General features: G+C 38.2%; 1 protein-coding gene across 7 annotated transcripts in view; it reads left to right on the plus strand.

Moving 5' to 3' along the window:
• CACNA2D3 (calcium voltage-gated channel auxiliary subunit alpha2delta 3) overlaps positions 1 to 18,970 on the plus strand; it is a 458,323-nt gene that overhangs the window by 169,270 nt on the left and 270,083 nt on the right. For all 7 annotated transcript variants that reach the window (XR_015701497.1, XR_015701498.1, XM_087744701.1 and 4 more), the window contains exon 5: positions 10,778 to 10,940. Coding sequence is in view for 5 of the 7 variants with exons in the window: in XM_087744701.1 (XP_087600827.1) it covers positions 10,778 to 10,940 (163 nt within the window). In the remaining 2 variants the exon portion in view is untranslated. The remainder of the gene's footprint in view (positions 1 to 10,777; positions 10,941 to 18,970) is intronic.

Raw genomic sequence — 18,970 nt, forward strand, 5'->3', positions numbered from 1 at the left:
TGTGTCCTTAAAAATGTCATTCTTCATATGATGTTCTGGTAACAAAAGCAGCAGAATCTTAGATAAACATCTGGTAGGAATGAAGGGCTCTTCGTGTTTTCTACTAGATGAGCATTTCAGACTCATTTGTGACTGAATGATACTGCATTCCCTCTCATGGCTTGTTGTTTTCAATTTAGTCTTTACCCGAGACAGGAAGGGAGCAGTGAAATAGGAAATTAGGATGTTTAGAGAGAGTAACTAAAGAGAGCTGCAAAATGGATTTTATTTTGTTTAGATGGCTGAGAGGCCCCTACGTGTGTGATCTGTCCTGCTGCGCTGCGGGAAGCGCGGAAGGACACGGTGTGCCCAGGCTGGGCTGCCGTGGTCCGCGGCTGCCTTCCTCAGGTCTCAGCTGACGCTTCGTGCAAGGCCCTTCCTAGGAACGTTTCTTGGATTCTTCGGAGTCTCTGGAAGATGTTATCTGTCCCACCTCTTTAGCCTGCACTTCCCATGCTTGTAAACAAGACTGGGAAGCAAGCCGGATTGTGGGGTACATGATTCGTGGAAGTACCAGTTATCCCATCACCCCGATGGGTTTCGGACTAGAATTTTATGTCTCTGGTTGCCTTGATTTGCCTGATCATCTTTTCTAAAAGTGTTTATCTGTTTCAATTCAGAATAGATAAAAGTGCCACAGAAATTACAGATGGAACATGGAAAATGGTAACGTGTCTGAAAAATCGAAATAGTTTCTTCAGGTGCTTTCACAGAGCCTTACACTATGCTATGGTTTGACCATAACTCTGAAGTTATGTGTAGGAGTACAATAGCAACACAGTCTACAGCTCAGTAAGCATACTAGTAAATTGTTCTGTGAGTATCCGAGACTTTAATATAGCGAAGAAATAATCGTACAGACTCCAGATAGTTTCCTGATGTTGCTCTGACAAGTTTAGTTTATGTAATGTGTTCCTTTATTGCTGCTGTTATATTTTTTAAACTTTGTTCACACAATCAATGCAAAGCAGCACTGTAAAGAATCAGAGAAGTCGTACTTGCATTTCAGCAGTAATCCCATCAGAAGGCACGCTGTTCTTAGCGTGACCTACAGGTTTGAAGAGTTCTCTCTTAGTGTAACTTGGAAGTTAGAATACTCCAACATATTAGCACATAACTACAGTTTAGGGTTAAGTCCTATTAAGTTTAGGGTTTTTCACCCCCCCCACCCCCCCAATAATTATTCTCATAACCAATCTTTTTTCTTTGTGAGATTTTTTTTTAAAACACTTCAAATTCATTTCATGAATAAAATAGATGCCATTGTCCTTCCCCCCGCCCCCCTCCCAGAACTGTGTGACTCGAGAGACATGTGTTTCTTTTATTAAATTAACTCATCATCGTGGTCTTGTTATTTCATCTGTGGGCTTAGCTGACCAAATTTCTATATTGCATGAGAGAGTCATTAATCATTTGAAGAGGATTTGTATACATTCAGTTGCTCAACATCTCATCTCTCACTTTACTCCCAAATAAATTCAATAATGTTGCACGTGTTCTTTTGCTTTCCTTTGTGTAGTCAATAATATTAATTTAACCTCCTCTGTGTATGGTGGGTGGTTGGGAGTAACAAAACAGACCTTGGATTGCAATGAGCACCATGAAATTTTGTGCTGTTCTAGTTCTTCAGTATTTAATTATTTTGATTATCCCCCGTTGGTATGAAAAAACTATCTGGTAAAGTACATGTTTAATTCATCATTCAGAGCCACAGTCAGTGTTCAAATGCTGTCGACTGCTGGATGTGCGCTGCCTGTTACTTTCTGTTGTTAACCCCGAACCCAGCAAAACACTATCTATAGGTTGTCTGCTGTCCCTGAGCGTATCTTGTTGAGGAGACGGTACGGCTCTTGCTGAGGACAGAGCAGCGTTATATGCGTGCCTTGGACTATGAAGATTCTGGGTTAAAGTTTCTTCTCATGGGAGACAGAGAAGATGCAGGGCTTGAGAAACATTTTTTCTTCCTGCTTGGAAGCAGGAATGAGGCACTTGGGGCATATGTTTGTAAAAAGGCACAAAGAAGTCAGATACGTCTCCACTGATAATTGGAAGCAGCCTCGAGGTTGTCATCAACCTGAATGTGTCAGATGAGCTGAACGTGCGTGGAACTACACTGATTTCACTCTAAAACTTTTCAGCTTATCTGTTTGTGAAATAATTTGCTTTTCTATTTCTATAGCACATTTTTAAACTGTGTGCAGAGTTTTTTTAATATTCTACATTGAATGTCATTCATTGGTTACCTTGTGGTAAGATGGAAAACTTTAGACAATATTGCTGTACTGATTTTGAAGCAAGTCTGTAATTTTGATATTTTCTTTTACAGAATATTCTTTTACAGGGTTACTTTATAGAAGTTGTTGATCCTGCCTGTCACTAGCTTGATATGATCCACAGGGGTTTAAAGAGAAATGAAGGAGTCCTGTGGTTCTGGCTAGTAATGAAAATGGTATTAAATATGAGGAAAAGTCTTGCAATTTTTTTGCATCTATAAAGATAGGTAAATGATTTAATTTTTTTAAAGAGGTCAGCCTCATAAAGCTGGCTTTGGAAGCATTTGAGTTGGTGGACTTTAGAGGGAAGAAATCCATTGATTGTTGGCTTGAGGTACACAACTTTTTTCAGAAGTGGACTGTGAGGGTAGATAGAACAAACTTTAAATTGTACTTGGTGCACCTTCTGAATGTGACAAGTACCTTCGCAATACTGTTCAAGGCTAAAATACACCTAACCTTATGCCCAGAGCATGTCCAGTAGAAGTCAGTAGTTAATCCTGTAAAAATCGCGCATGCTTGATTTTTGCTTCTTTTCCCAGTTGCTGAAAAAGAATGATCCCCCCCACCTTTTTGAAAAAAGTGTTTAAAAAAAAAAAAAGGCAGGTGTTTTGTAATCAAGGTGCTATTTCTGTTATGTGTCAAACTGCATTTCTATTTCTGTCTTTAGACTTTAAAAGAGAAGAGTAGCTGAAAGCCTTCCCCAGCGTGCGTCTGTGCGTCTTAACTGCTCAACAAAGCCTTAGAGATGTTACAGCCCTCCCACCCCCGGCATACTGACAACCTGTCGGCAGGGGTTCTGCTAGAAGTATCTTGCATCTGCCTTTTGCCGCACCCACATCAGTGGGATACTACTTCTAATCTAAAAATAAAATGAGGTGTAGTGAGGGTTTTTAATGCTCTGAAAATAATATTGATCTAGTCAAGGCTTACTGCGTAATGTTGTATCTCAGTTTTCCTAGTCTGAAAAGGGAGGATCACCACTGCTGTAGCACGGAAGTAATGGCAAGCTTGATGCAAATGTGTTCAAAAATGTTTTAACATCCTCAAGTGTTCAGAAGTGCTTATTACTCTTCCCTTGTTTTCTTTGCTCTTGCACAGAGCTTGTCCTTTTGGAGTGATAAGTTTTAGGCTAATTGCTGCTTCTTCCCGAAGTGTGGTTTAAATAAAGCGCAACAGACTTCTCATGTTTATTAGCAAGAAAAATGAGCCTCTTCTATTAGTATATTCCTGAATTGGAAGCATTAAGGGTAGAGTTCCCTACGGTGTCCATCAGGAGGGAGCTGGGAAGATGCGTCCTCAGCAGAAGCGCAGAGCCGAGGGAGCTCTGCCAGGGCCGAGGCCGGAGACGCAGTGCCGGAGGGAGCGTTGCGGCTGCAGCTGAGAAGGGGCTGCCCCAGCCCCAGAAGTACTCCTGCCACGCTTGCTCAGCAATATTTGCAAGAGATGATAAGCCTTATCAAAGGGCCACACTACTATTCTGGTAGATTTTCCAGGTTGGGGATTTTTGCCTTTTTATTGTTTCACAGTATTAGACTGGGATGCAGGCTTTTCTGGTGGTAACTGTGTGGTCTTGAAATGCTCAACCTTCACAAAGGCATAGACTCTACCATTATTGTATGCCGGTTACAAGATGATTCACTTAAGTCGTGAAGTTCTTGATTAAAGTTGCTCTAGAAATTTTCAGCAAATTGTCTCCATGGTTTACTCCAGCTCTGTAGAAGCATGATAACTGGCTCTGAACCTACTCGTCTGTGTAACTGGTGTCTTTTTAACAGGCGTCCGTTGGGTGAAGGGTGAAATTACAGTGCCACTCGAGCAGGGATTTGGTTTGCTCTTTAGCAGAAAGTAGTCCCTGGAGGTTTTTACGTGTATGAAAATGAACACACTGAACACTTGCATTTCTAGACCCAGAAGATCATTAGATCTCTAGCAAAGCTTCTCACACAGGTGTCCGAAATGTCAAACTGAACGCCCGTTATTGAAGCCTGTTCTCCTTCCTTGTTGTGTTTACTAAATGTAAGAGTGACCAAAGAGTTTTTGTTCAATGTTGTGACAAAGAAAAGAATCTTGAGAGCTTTTGTATGTAAAAATAGATATTTTTTAAGTTAGTTATCTGTAAAGGAAAAGGAGGCTTCATCTGAAACTTGTAACCTAAAAGTGACTCTTTTCCACTTTAGTGGATGATTTAAAATAGCCATCATAATTACTTACTACTTGCCACTTTCATTGGATCAGTTAATCCCTGCAAGACCTCTGAGACCTTGATGTGTTATCAATTTGCATGCTGGCATAATTGATTTTATACTATAATAAAGTATTATTTATTTATTCTGTTTTAAGACACTTTTAATAGGGTAGTCATATTGGGAGGGAATGGATAGCCTTGGGGAAAGGTCATCTTAATCTGATTGTGTAGAAAACAGATCAGTTGTTTTTGCAATGATGCAAGTAACATTTCTGTACTACCTCCATAATTAAAGAGGGACTGATCACAACATTTCAAATCCCAGGTGTTTTCTGAGCCTTGCTATTGAATAAAGACATGAAAAAAAGGGGAAAAAAAAAAAAGCCTTGGAAGTTCCTACAGAGGAGCAAGTAAGAACTTTCAGAGAAATGACGAAGATTGTATTTTACAACAAGAGATGCCAGTTTTCTCAAAATTAAAAGCTTTTTAAAATTCAGAACAGTTTTTATTCAGTGAGGCAGTTTGCTTTTATGACCTTTTGTACTTGCTCGCTAAACATCAATCTAAGCTCTTGAATGAAAGAGCTTTAATCATATGCTTCAAAACACAAATTCTCCTTACTGGACAACTGTCAGAAGAGACATTTTTGAGCCTTAAAAACTGATTTGCATTCAGACATCTGCCTCTTCGTTAACACATGAATACCAGAGTGGAGACTGTTGTCAACGTGTTTCGTAGTTGGAAAGCCTCCCTCAGAGTGGGTAACTTTTGTCTCATTTTGTTTTTTACATGTCATGAACATTTCTGCCCTCTCAGAGATGTGTCCTACTTGTCAGTCTTGAGTCTTTTTTTTTTTTTTTAAGACTTACTGATAGTAATAGCTATTGCTGAAACTGCCATAGATATTCAAATTATTGTTCATTTCTAGCTGTCTGTGCTATTTAATGCTAGGTTTTGCTTTCCCCTTAATTTTCCATGTTATTTGCTACTTTTTCATTTTCTCTGATGCTCTAGCATTTTGAGGTTCAATGCAAACGCTATAAACTTTCCTTGATTTAGTGTCTTCCAGAGATGTCTGGCTTTGTCTTTAGATGAGCTGTATGGTTACAGAACCACTGTGAAAATGGTTCTTGCATAGTTAAAAATTATCAGCGTGACCCCAGTACTGCTGTAGTGCTGACCCATGAGTGCAAAGCATTCCCAGTTGTGTTCTTACACCTTCCTACCCCTCACAGCTCTGCGAATGGGACTTTTTTTATGCTGTCTTGGTAAAAATAATTTCTATATTATAGAAAAAATATATCAAACTAAAATTGTGGCTTGTGTTGTTTCATGCCATTAAAACAAAATACTTCGTTTTAAAATACGATGAAACCAACTGATACATGTTTACTCTTATGTGCCAAGTACTCTCTAAGTTGCAAAGGCAATCTGCATTAGAATGTATCTTTCAAATTAAACAGTAAATATTTATATTTAAATAAACATGCCGTTTAAAATGTTAACAAATATTTGATAAATAATTTAAGCATCACAAGATATCTGTGTACAGTAAGATAAATGTAAATGGAAACAGAAATAGAGACTGTCACTCATTGACCGCAATGCAATTATACAAGACATGCGCAATACTTTGCAGTATTATATCTAAGTTACTGATGTCTTGTCTCAGCAAAGTATCCGCTGTAATCAGGGTGCTTGTTTAGTTGAGACATTATGCCAAAATAAGTGGCTAAACTGGAACAGATAGCTTCAAAGTTTCCTTCTTACCTTGCAGATAGGTTCTCCCCTGCAACCTACCCCTGTGGTTCTCCTGGCAGGCCACAAACCTTGTACTTCCCCACAATTTTTCTATGATACCTTTTGAATGAATTAATTTTTATCATTGTTAACATGTGTCTGTGGCAGCCATCCTAAGAGATCACACAGCACACGCTTTTGTATTGTGGCTGAGGCTATCTTACAGCATTTTAAAACAAAGCTTGCCTTTGCTAGTCAGCCTGAACGAACCTGTAAAATCATTTTGTGATCAATCTCCTAACAGCCCCGTAAGTCTCTGTCTACACGATGACGCCAGCATGCTAGAGCAGCCCAGGGTTCTGCAGACTATTAGCAATGTGATCCTTTGGGATGTCTCAAGTGTGGTCAGCTGCTTGCTGAGGCAGGAATGGTCCAGTGCGTGTCTGTTGAGCGCTACTGATCTGTTTACATTGGCTTGCATTGGGAAGGCTTTCTTCGCAAGGGTAAAATATTAGTATCACATGAAAGCCGAGATTCCTGTTTGTCCCCACTTCTTACGGGCTTGCTCTAAGTCGTCTTCATTACAGTACAATGGGGGCTTTCAAAATGGTGCAACAAACTTTGAGAATGATGCAGATGCTGTTAAGGAACGTACAAACAAAAAACCCCAATGTGTTTACTTAAGCAAATTTAAATGCACAAAAGTATAAAAGTTCGTGTTTAGATCTTGAGATGCATATAATAGATTACATGAATGAGATTTCTTTTGGGTGCCTTTTCTCCAGGTCATTGCTCACCATGCAAGTCTGTATGTAAGTGTCTATGTAGTGTAAACTCACCCGTTGGCCAAGCCACAGCAGAGCCTGGCTATGCTTCCAACCTGGATAATTATTTTGTTATTTATTAGACTAATAACTTTTTGGCATGTTATATTGGGCACACTCAGAACTCACCAAGTTAAGGTTACATCAAAGATTGACCTCCATTGACAAGATTAAATTGAAGTCATTTTCTTTTAGAGCTTAGCAGGTAGAGTATTTGTGTTGTCAGCAAACAGGACTTTATCCTCTTTCCCTTGGGCGTTCTCTCGAATGCAGTGTCAGAATGCCAGATGGATTTACTTCAATATTTTTTTCTCCAATTTTTATTTTTAATTTTCCTTCTGTCACCTTTCAGCTGTCACACGCCATAATTTCCTTGGAAGGAAAGTGCCCAAAAGAAGCCACTGTATAACAGCTCTGCTTAAATGCTGATCTTTTTTCAGTAGTATTTTTGAGCTGTATATATTACCTGATGTTTGCAGGACTGTCTTAAATATGTTATTTTTGTAGGGTTCTCATTGCAAAAAACCCCAACAAGCCACCCCCCCCACCTCCCCCCAAATAAAACAGAAAAAAACCCCAGGAAAATATTAATTATCTGTGATACCGTAAGGACTATTTTATGCTACAATTTGCTTTAAAAAAAACCCCACAGAAATCATATTATTGTGTATACACTTGTGGAACTGAAAAGAGAAAATACAGACTCAGACCAATAAACTGGTGAATACTAAATCAACCAAAGAAACAATCAGTCCTAAATACCCTTAATTGTGAAACGAGTGGTTCCATTTATTTAGAATGTAGCAGATTTTAATACTTGGCTAGCCTTGCCACTTACAGAACATGATGAAGGAGGATGTCTACTAATTAACTCCTTTGGAAAAAGAAATAACCCACCGAATGAAAGGAAATAATATTCTTTTAGAGGTGATTTCCATGTATATTCTGACATTCTGATTTGAAATTTGTCCATTTTTCCTACCATTTCCAAAGTATTATGAAACCCATGGGCAAGGTAAATTTACACCCTTGAAATCACTGAATCTATATGTGAATTACCGTAGGAATTATTCCATGATACATAACTTAAATTCAGTTAAGGGAGAGCAGTATATTGCTACGTATTTTAGTACAGAATCTTTTATCTCCAAATGTATTCAGCTCTCGTTTAAAGTGTAATACTTAAATACAACTTTTGTGTTAAAATTTGGAGTTACGTGTTGTGAATGCTTGCAATGGTGGTCTTTAATAAGAAAACAAAAAAAACCAAACCCCTTTGATTTCTCTGTGAGGATCCAGATAAGACTTACAAAGGCAAGAAGCATCATGAAAGTGACACAGTGGCTTATCTGTAGCTCCAGCGGTTGTGCAGGCGATGCCATGTTCAACAGAGAAAACGGAAAACAAAACCCTGCCTTTAAGGACAAGAAAAGAGGTGGTTTGGAAACAAGATGAAGCAATCATCCTCACCCTGCTGGAACTTAGCTGCCCAGGGGGTGTGAAGAGAGAGGTGGTTGGCAAGAAAGCAGCGTGAAATATATAATTTTATTTATCACTGTATTCCCAGGGGACAGAATATCAGCCTTTCTTCCAGGCCTAGGTAGCATCAAATGTATCATGGAAAAGCTACACAGCTTCTTCCTTGCTTGGAATTGGAGTAGAATTGCATTTTACAAGAGTCACTAGTGCATGGTTTAATGTTGGAAGGAATATTCTATTTCTTACTAAGACGGGAAATAAGAGGTGGGCTTTCAAGTCTTCTGCCAGCTGTCTCTGGCTTTTGCAGAAGGGGTAAACTGAAAAAGCTGCTGTCACATGTGGGCGGCAGGCATGCAGTGCAGTTAATGATCTGTGATAAACCTGGATAATAAGCGGAGATGGAGAAGGTTTCTCCCAAATAGAATGAGAACTGGTGTTTCTTGGAAATGATCACGTTTCTTCATCCTTTTGGTTTTGGTATGAGACGAATCAAATCTATGATGGTGACAATCACCCAAAGGGTATAGAGAAGGGTAGCATCTGTGGGGGTGTTGGATAATTCTAGTAACTTTTAGAATTAATTAATTAATCAAACTGCAACTTCAGACAAATTATATCTCGTCTCTTTTCTTTACCTGTGGCTCCTGGGGGGGGGAAGACTTCTCCCCCCCCCCCCCCCCCCCCCCCGAACTTTGGGATTCAATAGCCGTATATATTCGTGAGATGTATGCAGCAGGTTACTTGGCTCATTTCAGTATAAACCAATTAAAGTAAAATAACTTTAAGGTCAAATGTTTAATCATGTCAGATTAATTTCTGTTAAATTGATTTTCAAATACTGATGTGTCTCAGTTTTTGTTACATGTGCTCAATGTTACGTAGAACACTGAGTTTGTCTGAATGTTTCTGTCATACACAGAAGGTCCTCAGAAATCTAGCTGATGTACAGTGTCTTCTTTCGTATTCTACTTTCATCTATAACGCAAACTACGGGTTGGCCATTTTGAAAAACTCAAAGCTGAAAGAGCAGGATATGGAGAGCTGCTTTCCAAGTAAGCCTCCATTTAAGATACTGGTTAAATTATCAGGGCTTTTAATGGAGGTGTATAGATTGGAAGATTTTAACTAATTCTTGTTTAGTAGAACGAGTTGCGTATCACACTGAGCAAGAGCGCTTGGGAAAAGCCTTTTAAGTTTTTGTCCTTGCTGGTCTGTTTTAGCTTTGCAAATGGTACAATATATTTATCCTTGTACAGGTCGTGTGGATATATATGATTTGTTAATGCATAGATTTATGTCTAAATACTATTTATATTGATATACTCTCAAATGCTTCGGTAGGGCAGAGACTCATATTTAAATTAATGAGATTCTTCAAAGACACTAAACTTTGGTCTCTCTCTATTAAGAAATGCATCACAAACTGTTGCCAAGGGTTAAGGTTATTTAAGAGGTTGAAAAGTGTTCTTCACTGTTTGTTGCCTGTAAAGCTTGATAGAATTTCTGGTTAAACGAGGTCATAAAGAAATGAATAATTTTATCTAAATTGCTTTTGCTTATCTGGTTATAGTTCTGTACAAAATAAGCCAAATACTCTTCACGAATCTGTAGCAGGCAGACAATAATTTCTTGTTCCAAAAAAAGTCACTGCTAAGTTTATATGTCCGTATTAAAGTATTCATAATTTTACAAAGCCTACTATGATGTGCATTTGTAAAATTCAGCATAAAGCCAATATTTTTCTTTAAGAAATGTCAATCTGTACTCACTGGCTAAGCAGCAACAGCTGTAGTTAATATTCCTGTGAAGTAAAAACACTTTTAGTTTGTCAAGGCCTAAGTTCAGCACTGATAGCAGTTCTTGAACTGATGGAAATAAGCTAAACAGAGATCATCATTAAATAATTATCCAGGGCATTATTTAAACCTAGAGAGCTTTCTCTTAAAAACAGTGCATACATTGTTGATGTTCAGGGTGTTTGTTGGGCTGCCCTTAACGTTGTCGGGGCAGCCAGAGATCTGAGGTAAGACGGGGTTTTCTTGTGAAGTATTGGTAAATCTAGTTGCAGAAATGTACCTGTACTGGGAGTATAGAGGGAATCTGAGAGGTGATAAAAATATCTTGGTTCTTCTATTCTAGATGGAGATACATGTAAGTGTTAATCAATGGATTGATAGATACGTTAAAATATTCAGACCTCATATTTTTAAGCTGAATGTGGGTTTCTGTTGCAGTATGAATACTTCAATGCTGTGCTCATAAACGAACGAGATGAAGAAGGAAACTACCTGGAGCTGGGGAAGGAGTTCATTCTAGTGCCAAATGACCACTTCAATAACTTGCCTGTGAACATCAGCCTGAGTGATGTCCAAGTACCAACCAATATGTACAATAAGGGTAAGAAAAGAGCTGTTCTGTTTCATCGTTCCACTGGCTGAGCCTGGGAGCTTCCTTGCTTTTAAAATGAAGCCGTTGTTTCACTATATATTGTGTGTGTTTTCCAGTTTGCAATTAAACTGAGATTTCAGCAGAAGGATGCTTGAAGTGTGACAGTTTTGTAATTCTCTTTTGTTCTGTGGCAATTTAGCAATTTAATATGGTCAATGATTTGCATATTAGACTTGTGTGAATTCTGCCATAGAGTGTAGAATGTGGCAGAATATGTTTGTTCTTATGAATTACTTTCTGGAATCTCCAAATCAGTTGAACAGACCTTACATTGCCAATTACAAGTAACATTGTGTCTTTGCTGAGAGCTAGAACTGTCTGTGAAAGACACGGGGTAAATGGGAGGGGAATATTTTATTAGATTTATGCTCTCAAGCTTCTGGGAATAATTCTAGCTGTTTATGACTGTGTACACAGCTGCTGTGAGTTTTCAGATAATATTTAGGAGGAATAAACTACATTAAAATTTCTACTCCCCTGACTATTTGTCATAGGTGCTGGATAGCACATAGCACTCACAAATAGCTACGTTAGACATTAGGAGTGATGGACTTAGGTCTAAAAATTGGGAATGCAAACTGAACTCAGGTAGATGCTTACTCATTCTCCTTTTGCCACTTCCCTTTGATCAGAGAGCAGAATTTTGTAATTTTGCTGTGCTTATACAGCACCTATCTATCTATTTTTCTTAAGCCAGTAATAAAAGAAAAATTAAGAAGGAAAGCGCCAGTGTCGTTGGTCTGCAGAGAGCCACCTAATCTCATTGTCTGGTTCCTCTTCCTTGTTTTAACTATACTAAAAGACAGCTAAAAATACATTAAATGCTTTCCTTGGAATACATTCCAGGCTAGCAATTGTGGTAATTCATGCAAGGATATTGTGTAATCACAGATGGAAGGAGAATTAATTGGGATAGGTTGGGCTGGTCAGAGAAGCAATTGATATGACAGCTTCTCTCCGAAGTTATGATTCAGACTTGAGAATCTTGAGAAGCTAAAAATCGTACAGTAATGCTTTAAATTAGGGATTACAAAATAACAAAACTTCGGAGAGAGTATTTGAAATGTTGTGAAATGATTAATTACAGGATATTTTGAAAAGATTTGGAAAATGCTTAAAGCTTCTAAAGCTACCAAACCATTTTTTTTGTGCAAGTGCTAATATTTATTTAACTGAGCCTGTCTATAAATTAATTCATTCCAGAATTGCTAAGGAGGGGACAAAAAGGAAAAAAACCTATGGTTGCAAAGGGACATAGAGGTCAGGCAATCATGTTTTTCTGGAGAAGCAAACTAACCTGAGGAGTTAGTTACTGAGAGCAGCAAAACTAAAGGACCTTCAGCTACATAATATGTAGTACTGCTATGTATAGACTACATTTTTATGTGCTGATTAATCACAGTTAAAGGCCAAAGTCCGAGGTCTTGTTGCATTTTGTTTTGGCCTCTAATACAGGGACTGCCTGTAGGGATGGGAAAGATAGAGCTCTGTGATGATTCCTGTTTCCACTTTGTCTAATTCAAACCAGCCAAAACCATCACTTTATGCAGCTGTAGAAAAGCTTTTTTTTATCATTTAAATGTATTCCAACTGCCGAAATCCGGTTTGCTGCTGACATTTTCCTTAGACGTGGACATGATAGTCTGGGCTCGGAGACTGACAATGTCTGGAAATGTTACTCTTACCAAGAAGAGGCCTGTATACTTCTATTTTTTTTGTTGCCCGTTTTTTCAGTTCTGTAATGCGGAGAGGGTGATAACAAGTTAATTAAATCCTAGCCTGAGGGTACAGGCAGTAGATATTGACAGGTTTACAACCAAGTGTCTGCACAACACCGTTTCTCTAGAAAATGCCTGTTGTTCATTTCCAGGTTATGTTTTATTTTATTGAATTACTAGGCAAAACCACAGCCCAAACTTACAGTTGAAAACAGACAGTGTGATCATTGCATATTTAAACACAGGACTCTCAAGTCTCAAGGCCTCAAGCTGCGCCGGGGGAAGTTGAGGTTGGATATTAGGAAAAACTTCTTCACGGAAAGGGCTGTCAGGCCCTGGCCCAGGCTGCCCAGGGAAGTGGTTGAGTCCCCGTCCCTGGGGGTATTTAAAAGCCGGGGAGATGTGGTGCTTAGGGACGTGGTTTGGTGGTGGGCTGGGCAGTGCTGGGTTGGCGGTTGGACTCGATGATCTTAAGGGTCTTTTCCAACCTTAACGATTCTATGGTTCTAAGTCAGCACAGAAAAATGAACTTTTTACTTGTACGCTAATTCTAAGGTTGTTCCTTCGTTATGGGTTTTTTAGTTGTAGAGATGCTGATAATTTGCAATGGGATCAGAGGAGAGTCACAGGACTCATCAAAGACTTGAAAAATGTGCCTTAGGCTGCAAGACTCCAGGAGCTCAGTCCATTTAGCTTATTCGAGAGATGATTAAAGGATTAATTAGTGGATTTCTAGTTAATTACTAATATCAGGCTCTATAATCTCGTTGCCAAAGGTTTAAAAAGATCCGATGGCTGAAATTGGGTTCCATTATTTTGCAAATTGCACAAATGTAGGCTCGGTTAAGGCATGGGGGGGTTGTTTGTGTTTTTTGTTGCGTGTAGTTTGGTTGTTTATTTTTTTAAATGAAGCTAGTTAGTGGTCTATTAGAAGGGTGTTGTCCTATGTCCCTCCCCTGCCAAGCCCTTAATCAAGACCAGATTCTTTTTTGTTTGGTTTTGAAATAATACATATTTTAGAATTAGTTTGGGGAAAGACTTTGGCCTGGTCAGCTTGCATGATCATAGCGATCCCTCCCAGCTGTAGAATCGCTAAAGTGAATGTTCACAGTCCCTAACTAGGCTCTAAGTGAGATTGGCGTAAAAATCATGGGACATAAATACATTGCTATTCTTTATATATCTTCTGGTTCTTTCAGCCTCTGCATAGAAAAGCTTAAAAATATTGATGGTAACAACAGGACTAAATAAATCCCATTCTCAGGAAACCACCAAGTTCAGAATGTGAAAATAAAAAGCAAAAGCAAATTTCATGACATTTATGATGAAATGATGAAAGTTGAAATACCATAAATATCAAAACTATGATATTAAAATTTAACATGGAACATTTTGAAAAGGAAAACATGAGCCAATAAAAAAGGCTGCCAACCTAATTTGTAAGCATCCATGTAACTCTAGTGCCATCTTTGAGTACAGATTGCATGCATGTACTATAAATGCAGAAGGAAAAGTAAATAAGTGAATTTAATAAAGAATCTCAGTTTTGCATTTACAGTACTCTTGATCATCACTGTAAAATACAAAAAGCTGATCTGGTTATTGATGCGCTCTTTTCATTCCCTTCTTCTGCATACCCTCATCCCCCAGTTTCTCCGTATCTTACAGTGCACTTCAATTAATGTTAAAAATAGAAAAGTTACTGATCTTTAGAATATAAAGCCTATGGAGCTCAGAAAACACTATTTCAGCATTCCTGTAATGTTCACATACTGAAGGAATTCACAAAAAAACCCGAGATGATTGTCCTTTACAGATAAGCGCGCTTATCTGTCCTGCAATACAGAGACCTCTCAGCTCTAGGCTGTTTCACCGCAAGGCTGGCGGTCCATCTAAACTGCAGAACATTCTGACAGAATTGGCCTCTCTCATTCCTCCTGAAAATGACTGCTTATGATAATGTTCTGCTTTTGAAATGTTTAAGCACACATCGGGATTCTAAATCTGTCAGTGCATTCTGTTTCTTCTCTTTAAGCACAAAGCATATGCATTGCCTATAGCCACAGGATTTGCAAGGCAGTATTCTTTTAAACAGTGAATAAATAATGAAGACTCGGTAAGAAGTTCTGCGGTGACTGTCCCAGCGAGCGGTAGCTCTTTCTTCCATCCACAAATTCCGTGACTGGCAATTACCAACTGTGTACAGATTTCTGATAGAAAGTAGGGAAAAGGGTTCTTAGTGAATTAATCATATAGGTATATTCATAGATGAAAAAGGAAGGGAGGAAGAAAGTTTCTTTTTTCGTATTAGAAGGAAAGTACAGAATCGATCTGAATCCAGTTTGGACGATGCAGTACCAAAGCAGAAGTCCGGGTATGAGAACAAGTGTGTATCAGGCACTGTCTAATTCAGCTGCTGTTGTTTTTTTAATAAAGTTTATTTACATGGGTTATTTATCAGCACCAAAGTGAGTTTTCATATCTCTTATTTTTTCTCCCTCTCCTTTTATTCTAGAATGTAAGTGATTTGGGACATGCTACTGTCTCGGACATATCTTGCATATATACATCTATAAGTATACCTTCCAAAGATAGAGATATACCTTTCTGCACATCAACTGGTATATTTTAAACAGCTATTGTGGAAGAGAGTAATAATGAAAAATGATTAATGATTTAAAGTTTACACAGTTTCAACATTAGCTTTATTACTTTCTGAGATGCTAGTAGTATATTTAAAAGAACTAGGAATGTGGCATATAGTTAGAAAGTAGGCAGTTGGAATGTGGGCTTGGCTTTCTGGCAGCCATCCATGGAGAACACGGTTTCCGGCAGTAGGATTGCCACTGGGAAAAAGTAGGATTCTATAATGGGTGTACAAAAGGAGATGATAAAAGAACGCTTCAGAACACTCAAATCTGATCTTGCAGATGTTGACAGCATATAAAAGTAAAGAAAAATAGCATTTTTACTTTTGTCAGTATGAGATTGTAGGTAGTCTTAACTTCTTAAAATCCTACACTCTTTGTCCAAAGTACATGCTGTATCTGAGCTGAAGAACCTATTCTGGTTTTATTTTTCGAAGGCTATGTCACCTCATATTTACCTATAGTTGTGGACAGTAATGACATGTTTTCTGCTATTGAGTTTACACCCAACATTTTTACAAGTTCTTGGAAGAGGCTTGTGAATACTCGGCTAAATGTGGACTTCAAAGGAACGTAGATGAAAACCAAAGCCGCGGTGAGGGTGAATGTGTCTTGGTGACGTACACTCGGACAATTCTAAAATATGGCACCTGTTGAGAAGTGAAGTATAGTGTAGCACAGCACCAGAAGTGACACACAGCAGGATCTCATCTGCTTATGTTAGTGTTGCATAAATTCTAGGAAATTCAAAAGGATGTTGATAAATACATTATCTCACAATCAACTGAAAACAACTCCTGTTTTTGAGCTTTTGCAGTCACTCTTTGTTTATATGATAAGGTAAACGTTACATTTGTAGTTTGTAGAAAGGGGAAAAGCCCAGGTTCTGTTCTTTAATACTTCAGAAATTTCTAGACGCAAGCACTTTTCCTTGGCTTTTAAACTATCTTTCTATTGTACCTTTCTGTTTTTCCCTTAGGTCCTCGGAATTGTGGGCTTTTGTATTTTGCAATTTTTACTGTCTCATTCTCCCTGTGTTTTTAGTCATTAGAAAGAGTTAGACTAATGCACTAATTAATATAATTGACTAATTTAGCTGGCACTAAATTCTCCTTTACGAAGTACTGGTGCAAACTAGAGGGTTGGACTCCTTGAAGTCAATGACATTATTGTTGCAAAATCAGCATTAGACTGCAGTTGCCTCTTCCATCCCTAGGAATGCGAGCAGGCAGCTACTTAGATACATCGCAGCAGGCACCTGCCCATCTGGAAGACTTTTTAATCCTTTTCCCTTTCTGGGGAATTACTCCAGTGTTTCTTGAATATTTCTGGGACTTGAACATTTCCAGGATAACCATCAAGTGTAAGAATTCATAGTGATTTATAAGGAGAGTTGATGCACTATATATTTTCTCAAAAAGTGTCAAGTCTTTTGTTTAACTACCTTTTGTTGTTACCAAAAATTAAGTAGTTAGAATTTTGGATTTTAAGAAGTCTGGTGTCTGCAGCCTCTAGTTGGGAATCAAGGGTAGATAGTAAGATTCTTAGGTACATACCTCTATAACTTGATTGCCTGGAATAATTTATTTTTTTACATGCATAAACAAGATCTCACTCAGACCTCTAAATAGAAATGAATACAGTGAAAAGTGAAGTGATGCAGGCCTTCTACAGTAGAAACAGAATAACAAAACTAAATGGGTTCTAGTCACAGCTGGGTATAAAAAAACACTCTGTCTTTACTGAATCTTTGTTTAGAATAAATGTGCTCAGTGTAATCATTTCTTCACTGTAACAAATTTAGATCTAAAGAGAGACTTCTGTGCCTGAGAGCTTTTTCAAGTATAAAAATGTTATTTATTTCTAAAAACTTTGTCTCATAAAATTTTCACTGTAGTTCTGCCTCCAGATTTGGTCTGGACTAAAATATTACACAGACAAAGAAAACCTTTCTAAATGTTCTTAAAAAATAAAAATGCCTTTTAGAATGAGGTCAGTTTTACTTTCCTAGTTGGATATCTGCTACCTTCATTCCCTTTCTTTGTCCTCCCAAGAAGACACAAAGAATGCGTGTGGTTATTTAGGCCTAGTTTTGTACTAACTCTTCGGTGAACTTGCATAGTTTTCTCCTGACGTTGACTATTTCATTTGTTTCCATTTAGGCCTGTACTAACACTTGGACAACTGCATATTGTATTCCTTTTCTTACTACATTTCTCTTTCCTGCTTACCAAAAACCACTTTCTCCTACTTTCAATCCTGAGCTTATATCTCCATTTTAGAGAATCATAGAATCATTTAGGTTGGAGAAGACCTTTAAGATCATCAAGTCTGACTGTTAACCTAGCACTAAACCTATTTTCTAAATATATTACCTATTTTTCACTAAAACCTAGTTTTCGCTAACCTATTTTCTGTATGAGCTAGTTCTTGCTTGATCTCCTTTGTGCTTAGGACAAGGCTTTCTGTACCTTTGTTTGGAGATTAATTACCTATAAAGAAGTTGTGAAGTGTCTCACGGCCCAACTGGATGTATGATGTAAGCTGCAGGTTATTGGGGGATAAGAAATTACTGCTCTCTTGCCACTTGTGCTTGCTGGGCATTACTGTCCCATTCAAACCAGCTGTCGTAAGCTGTTCTGTAAGCTCTTCCTGAAACTGGTTTGGTAAAAGGAATCGGATCAGCATTTTTTCCTAGCAGAGTGTTTGAAAACAGAATAATTTTGACAGAATTAGAGTGGGGGTGACTATATGTGAATTTATCTGCCAGCTCTGGACAGCAGTCTCTCAGAGATGGTGGAGGAGGTAGACAACTGCTAATAGAGGTAGATTGGGGAAAAAAGATCATCGCTTTACTGGGATCAGATCAGATGCAGCTTGGGCAACGTGTCTGATTTTGCCTTAAAAGAAAAAGAGAGAGAGAGAGAGAGAAAGAAAAAACAATTTCTCTTGGCAATAGAAGGGAAGTAGGCTTACATAAGTTGATTTAAACTAATGGGAGTTTTTTCCTTTGTTGTAATTTCTAGTTTACTATGTGTATAATCTTGTTTTACTTGCTGAGTTTGATAATGGAGGAGTATTTCCTAGAGGATAAACCTTCATCCTATTAACACAGCTGACAGTGGAATGAAATGCGTGCTACAGCTTTGCAAGACTTAGTTATCCAGTGAGTTTTTTGTACTTCTTGAGTCACGGAGGAAAGAGTCCAAACTTCCTACAAGATAAACAATAGATTTTCAAATTCTAAATGCTCTTAATTATTTTAAATGTATTTTTGTTTTCATTGCTAGCGAATGTCAGACATATAGGCACACCTATGCTACATGGTGGAAAGTCGTGCGGTCTGTTCTTACCCCAAAGGGTGCTGACATATATGCATGATTCACTGGAGTTAGGCATGGAAATATTACGGATGCAAGGTAGTTTTGTGACTATGGTTCTGCAACTAAGTTGTCAAGTCCTGGATCAGAAGAATTTTAATTTATTAAGGTGCAGCACAAGGTTAATGTCTCTATTTTGCTTCCCATCCAGAGATAGCCAGATTGCAGCTCTGCACCGTCTTGCGTTCGTACAGTATACGACATATAGCTTTTGAGAGACATGATATTTTTGT

The sequence above is a fragment of the Nipponia nippon genome, unplaced genomic scaffold (assembly GCF_047370975.1).
Source record: "Nipponia nippon isolate SJK-2023a ecotype South Korea unplaced genomic scaffold, ASM4737097v1 scaffold_9, whole genome shotgun sequence".
Lineage (NCBI taxonomy): Eukaryota > Metazoa > Chordata > Aves > Pelecaniformes > Threskiornithidae > Nipponia > Nipponia nippon.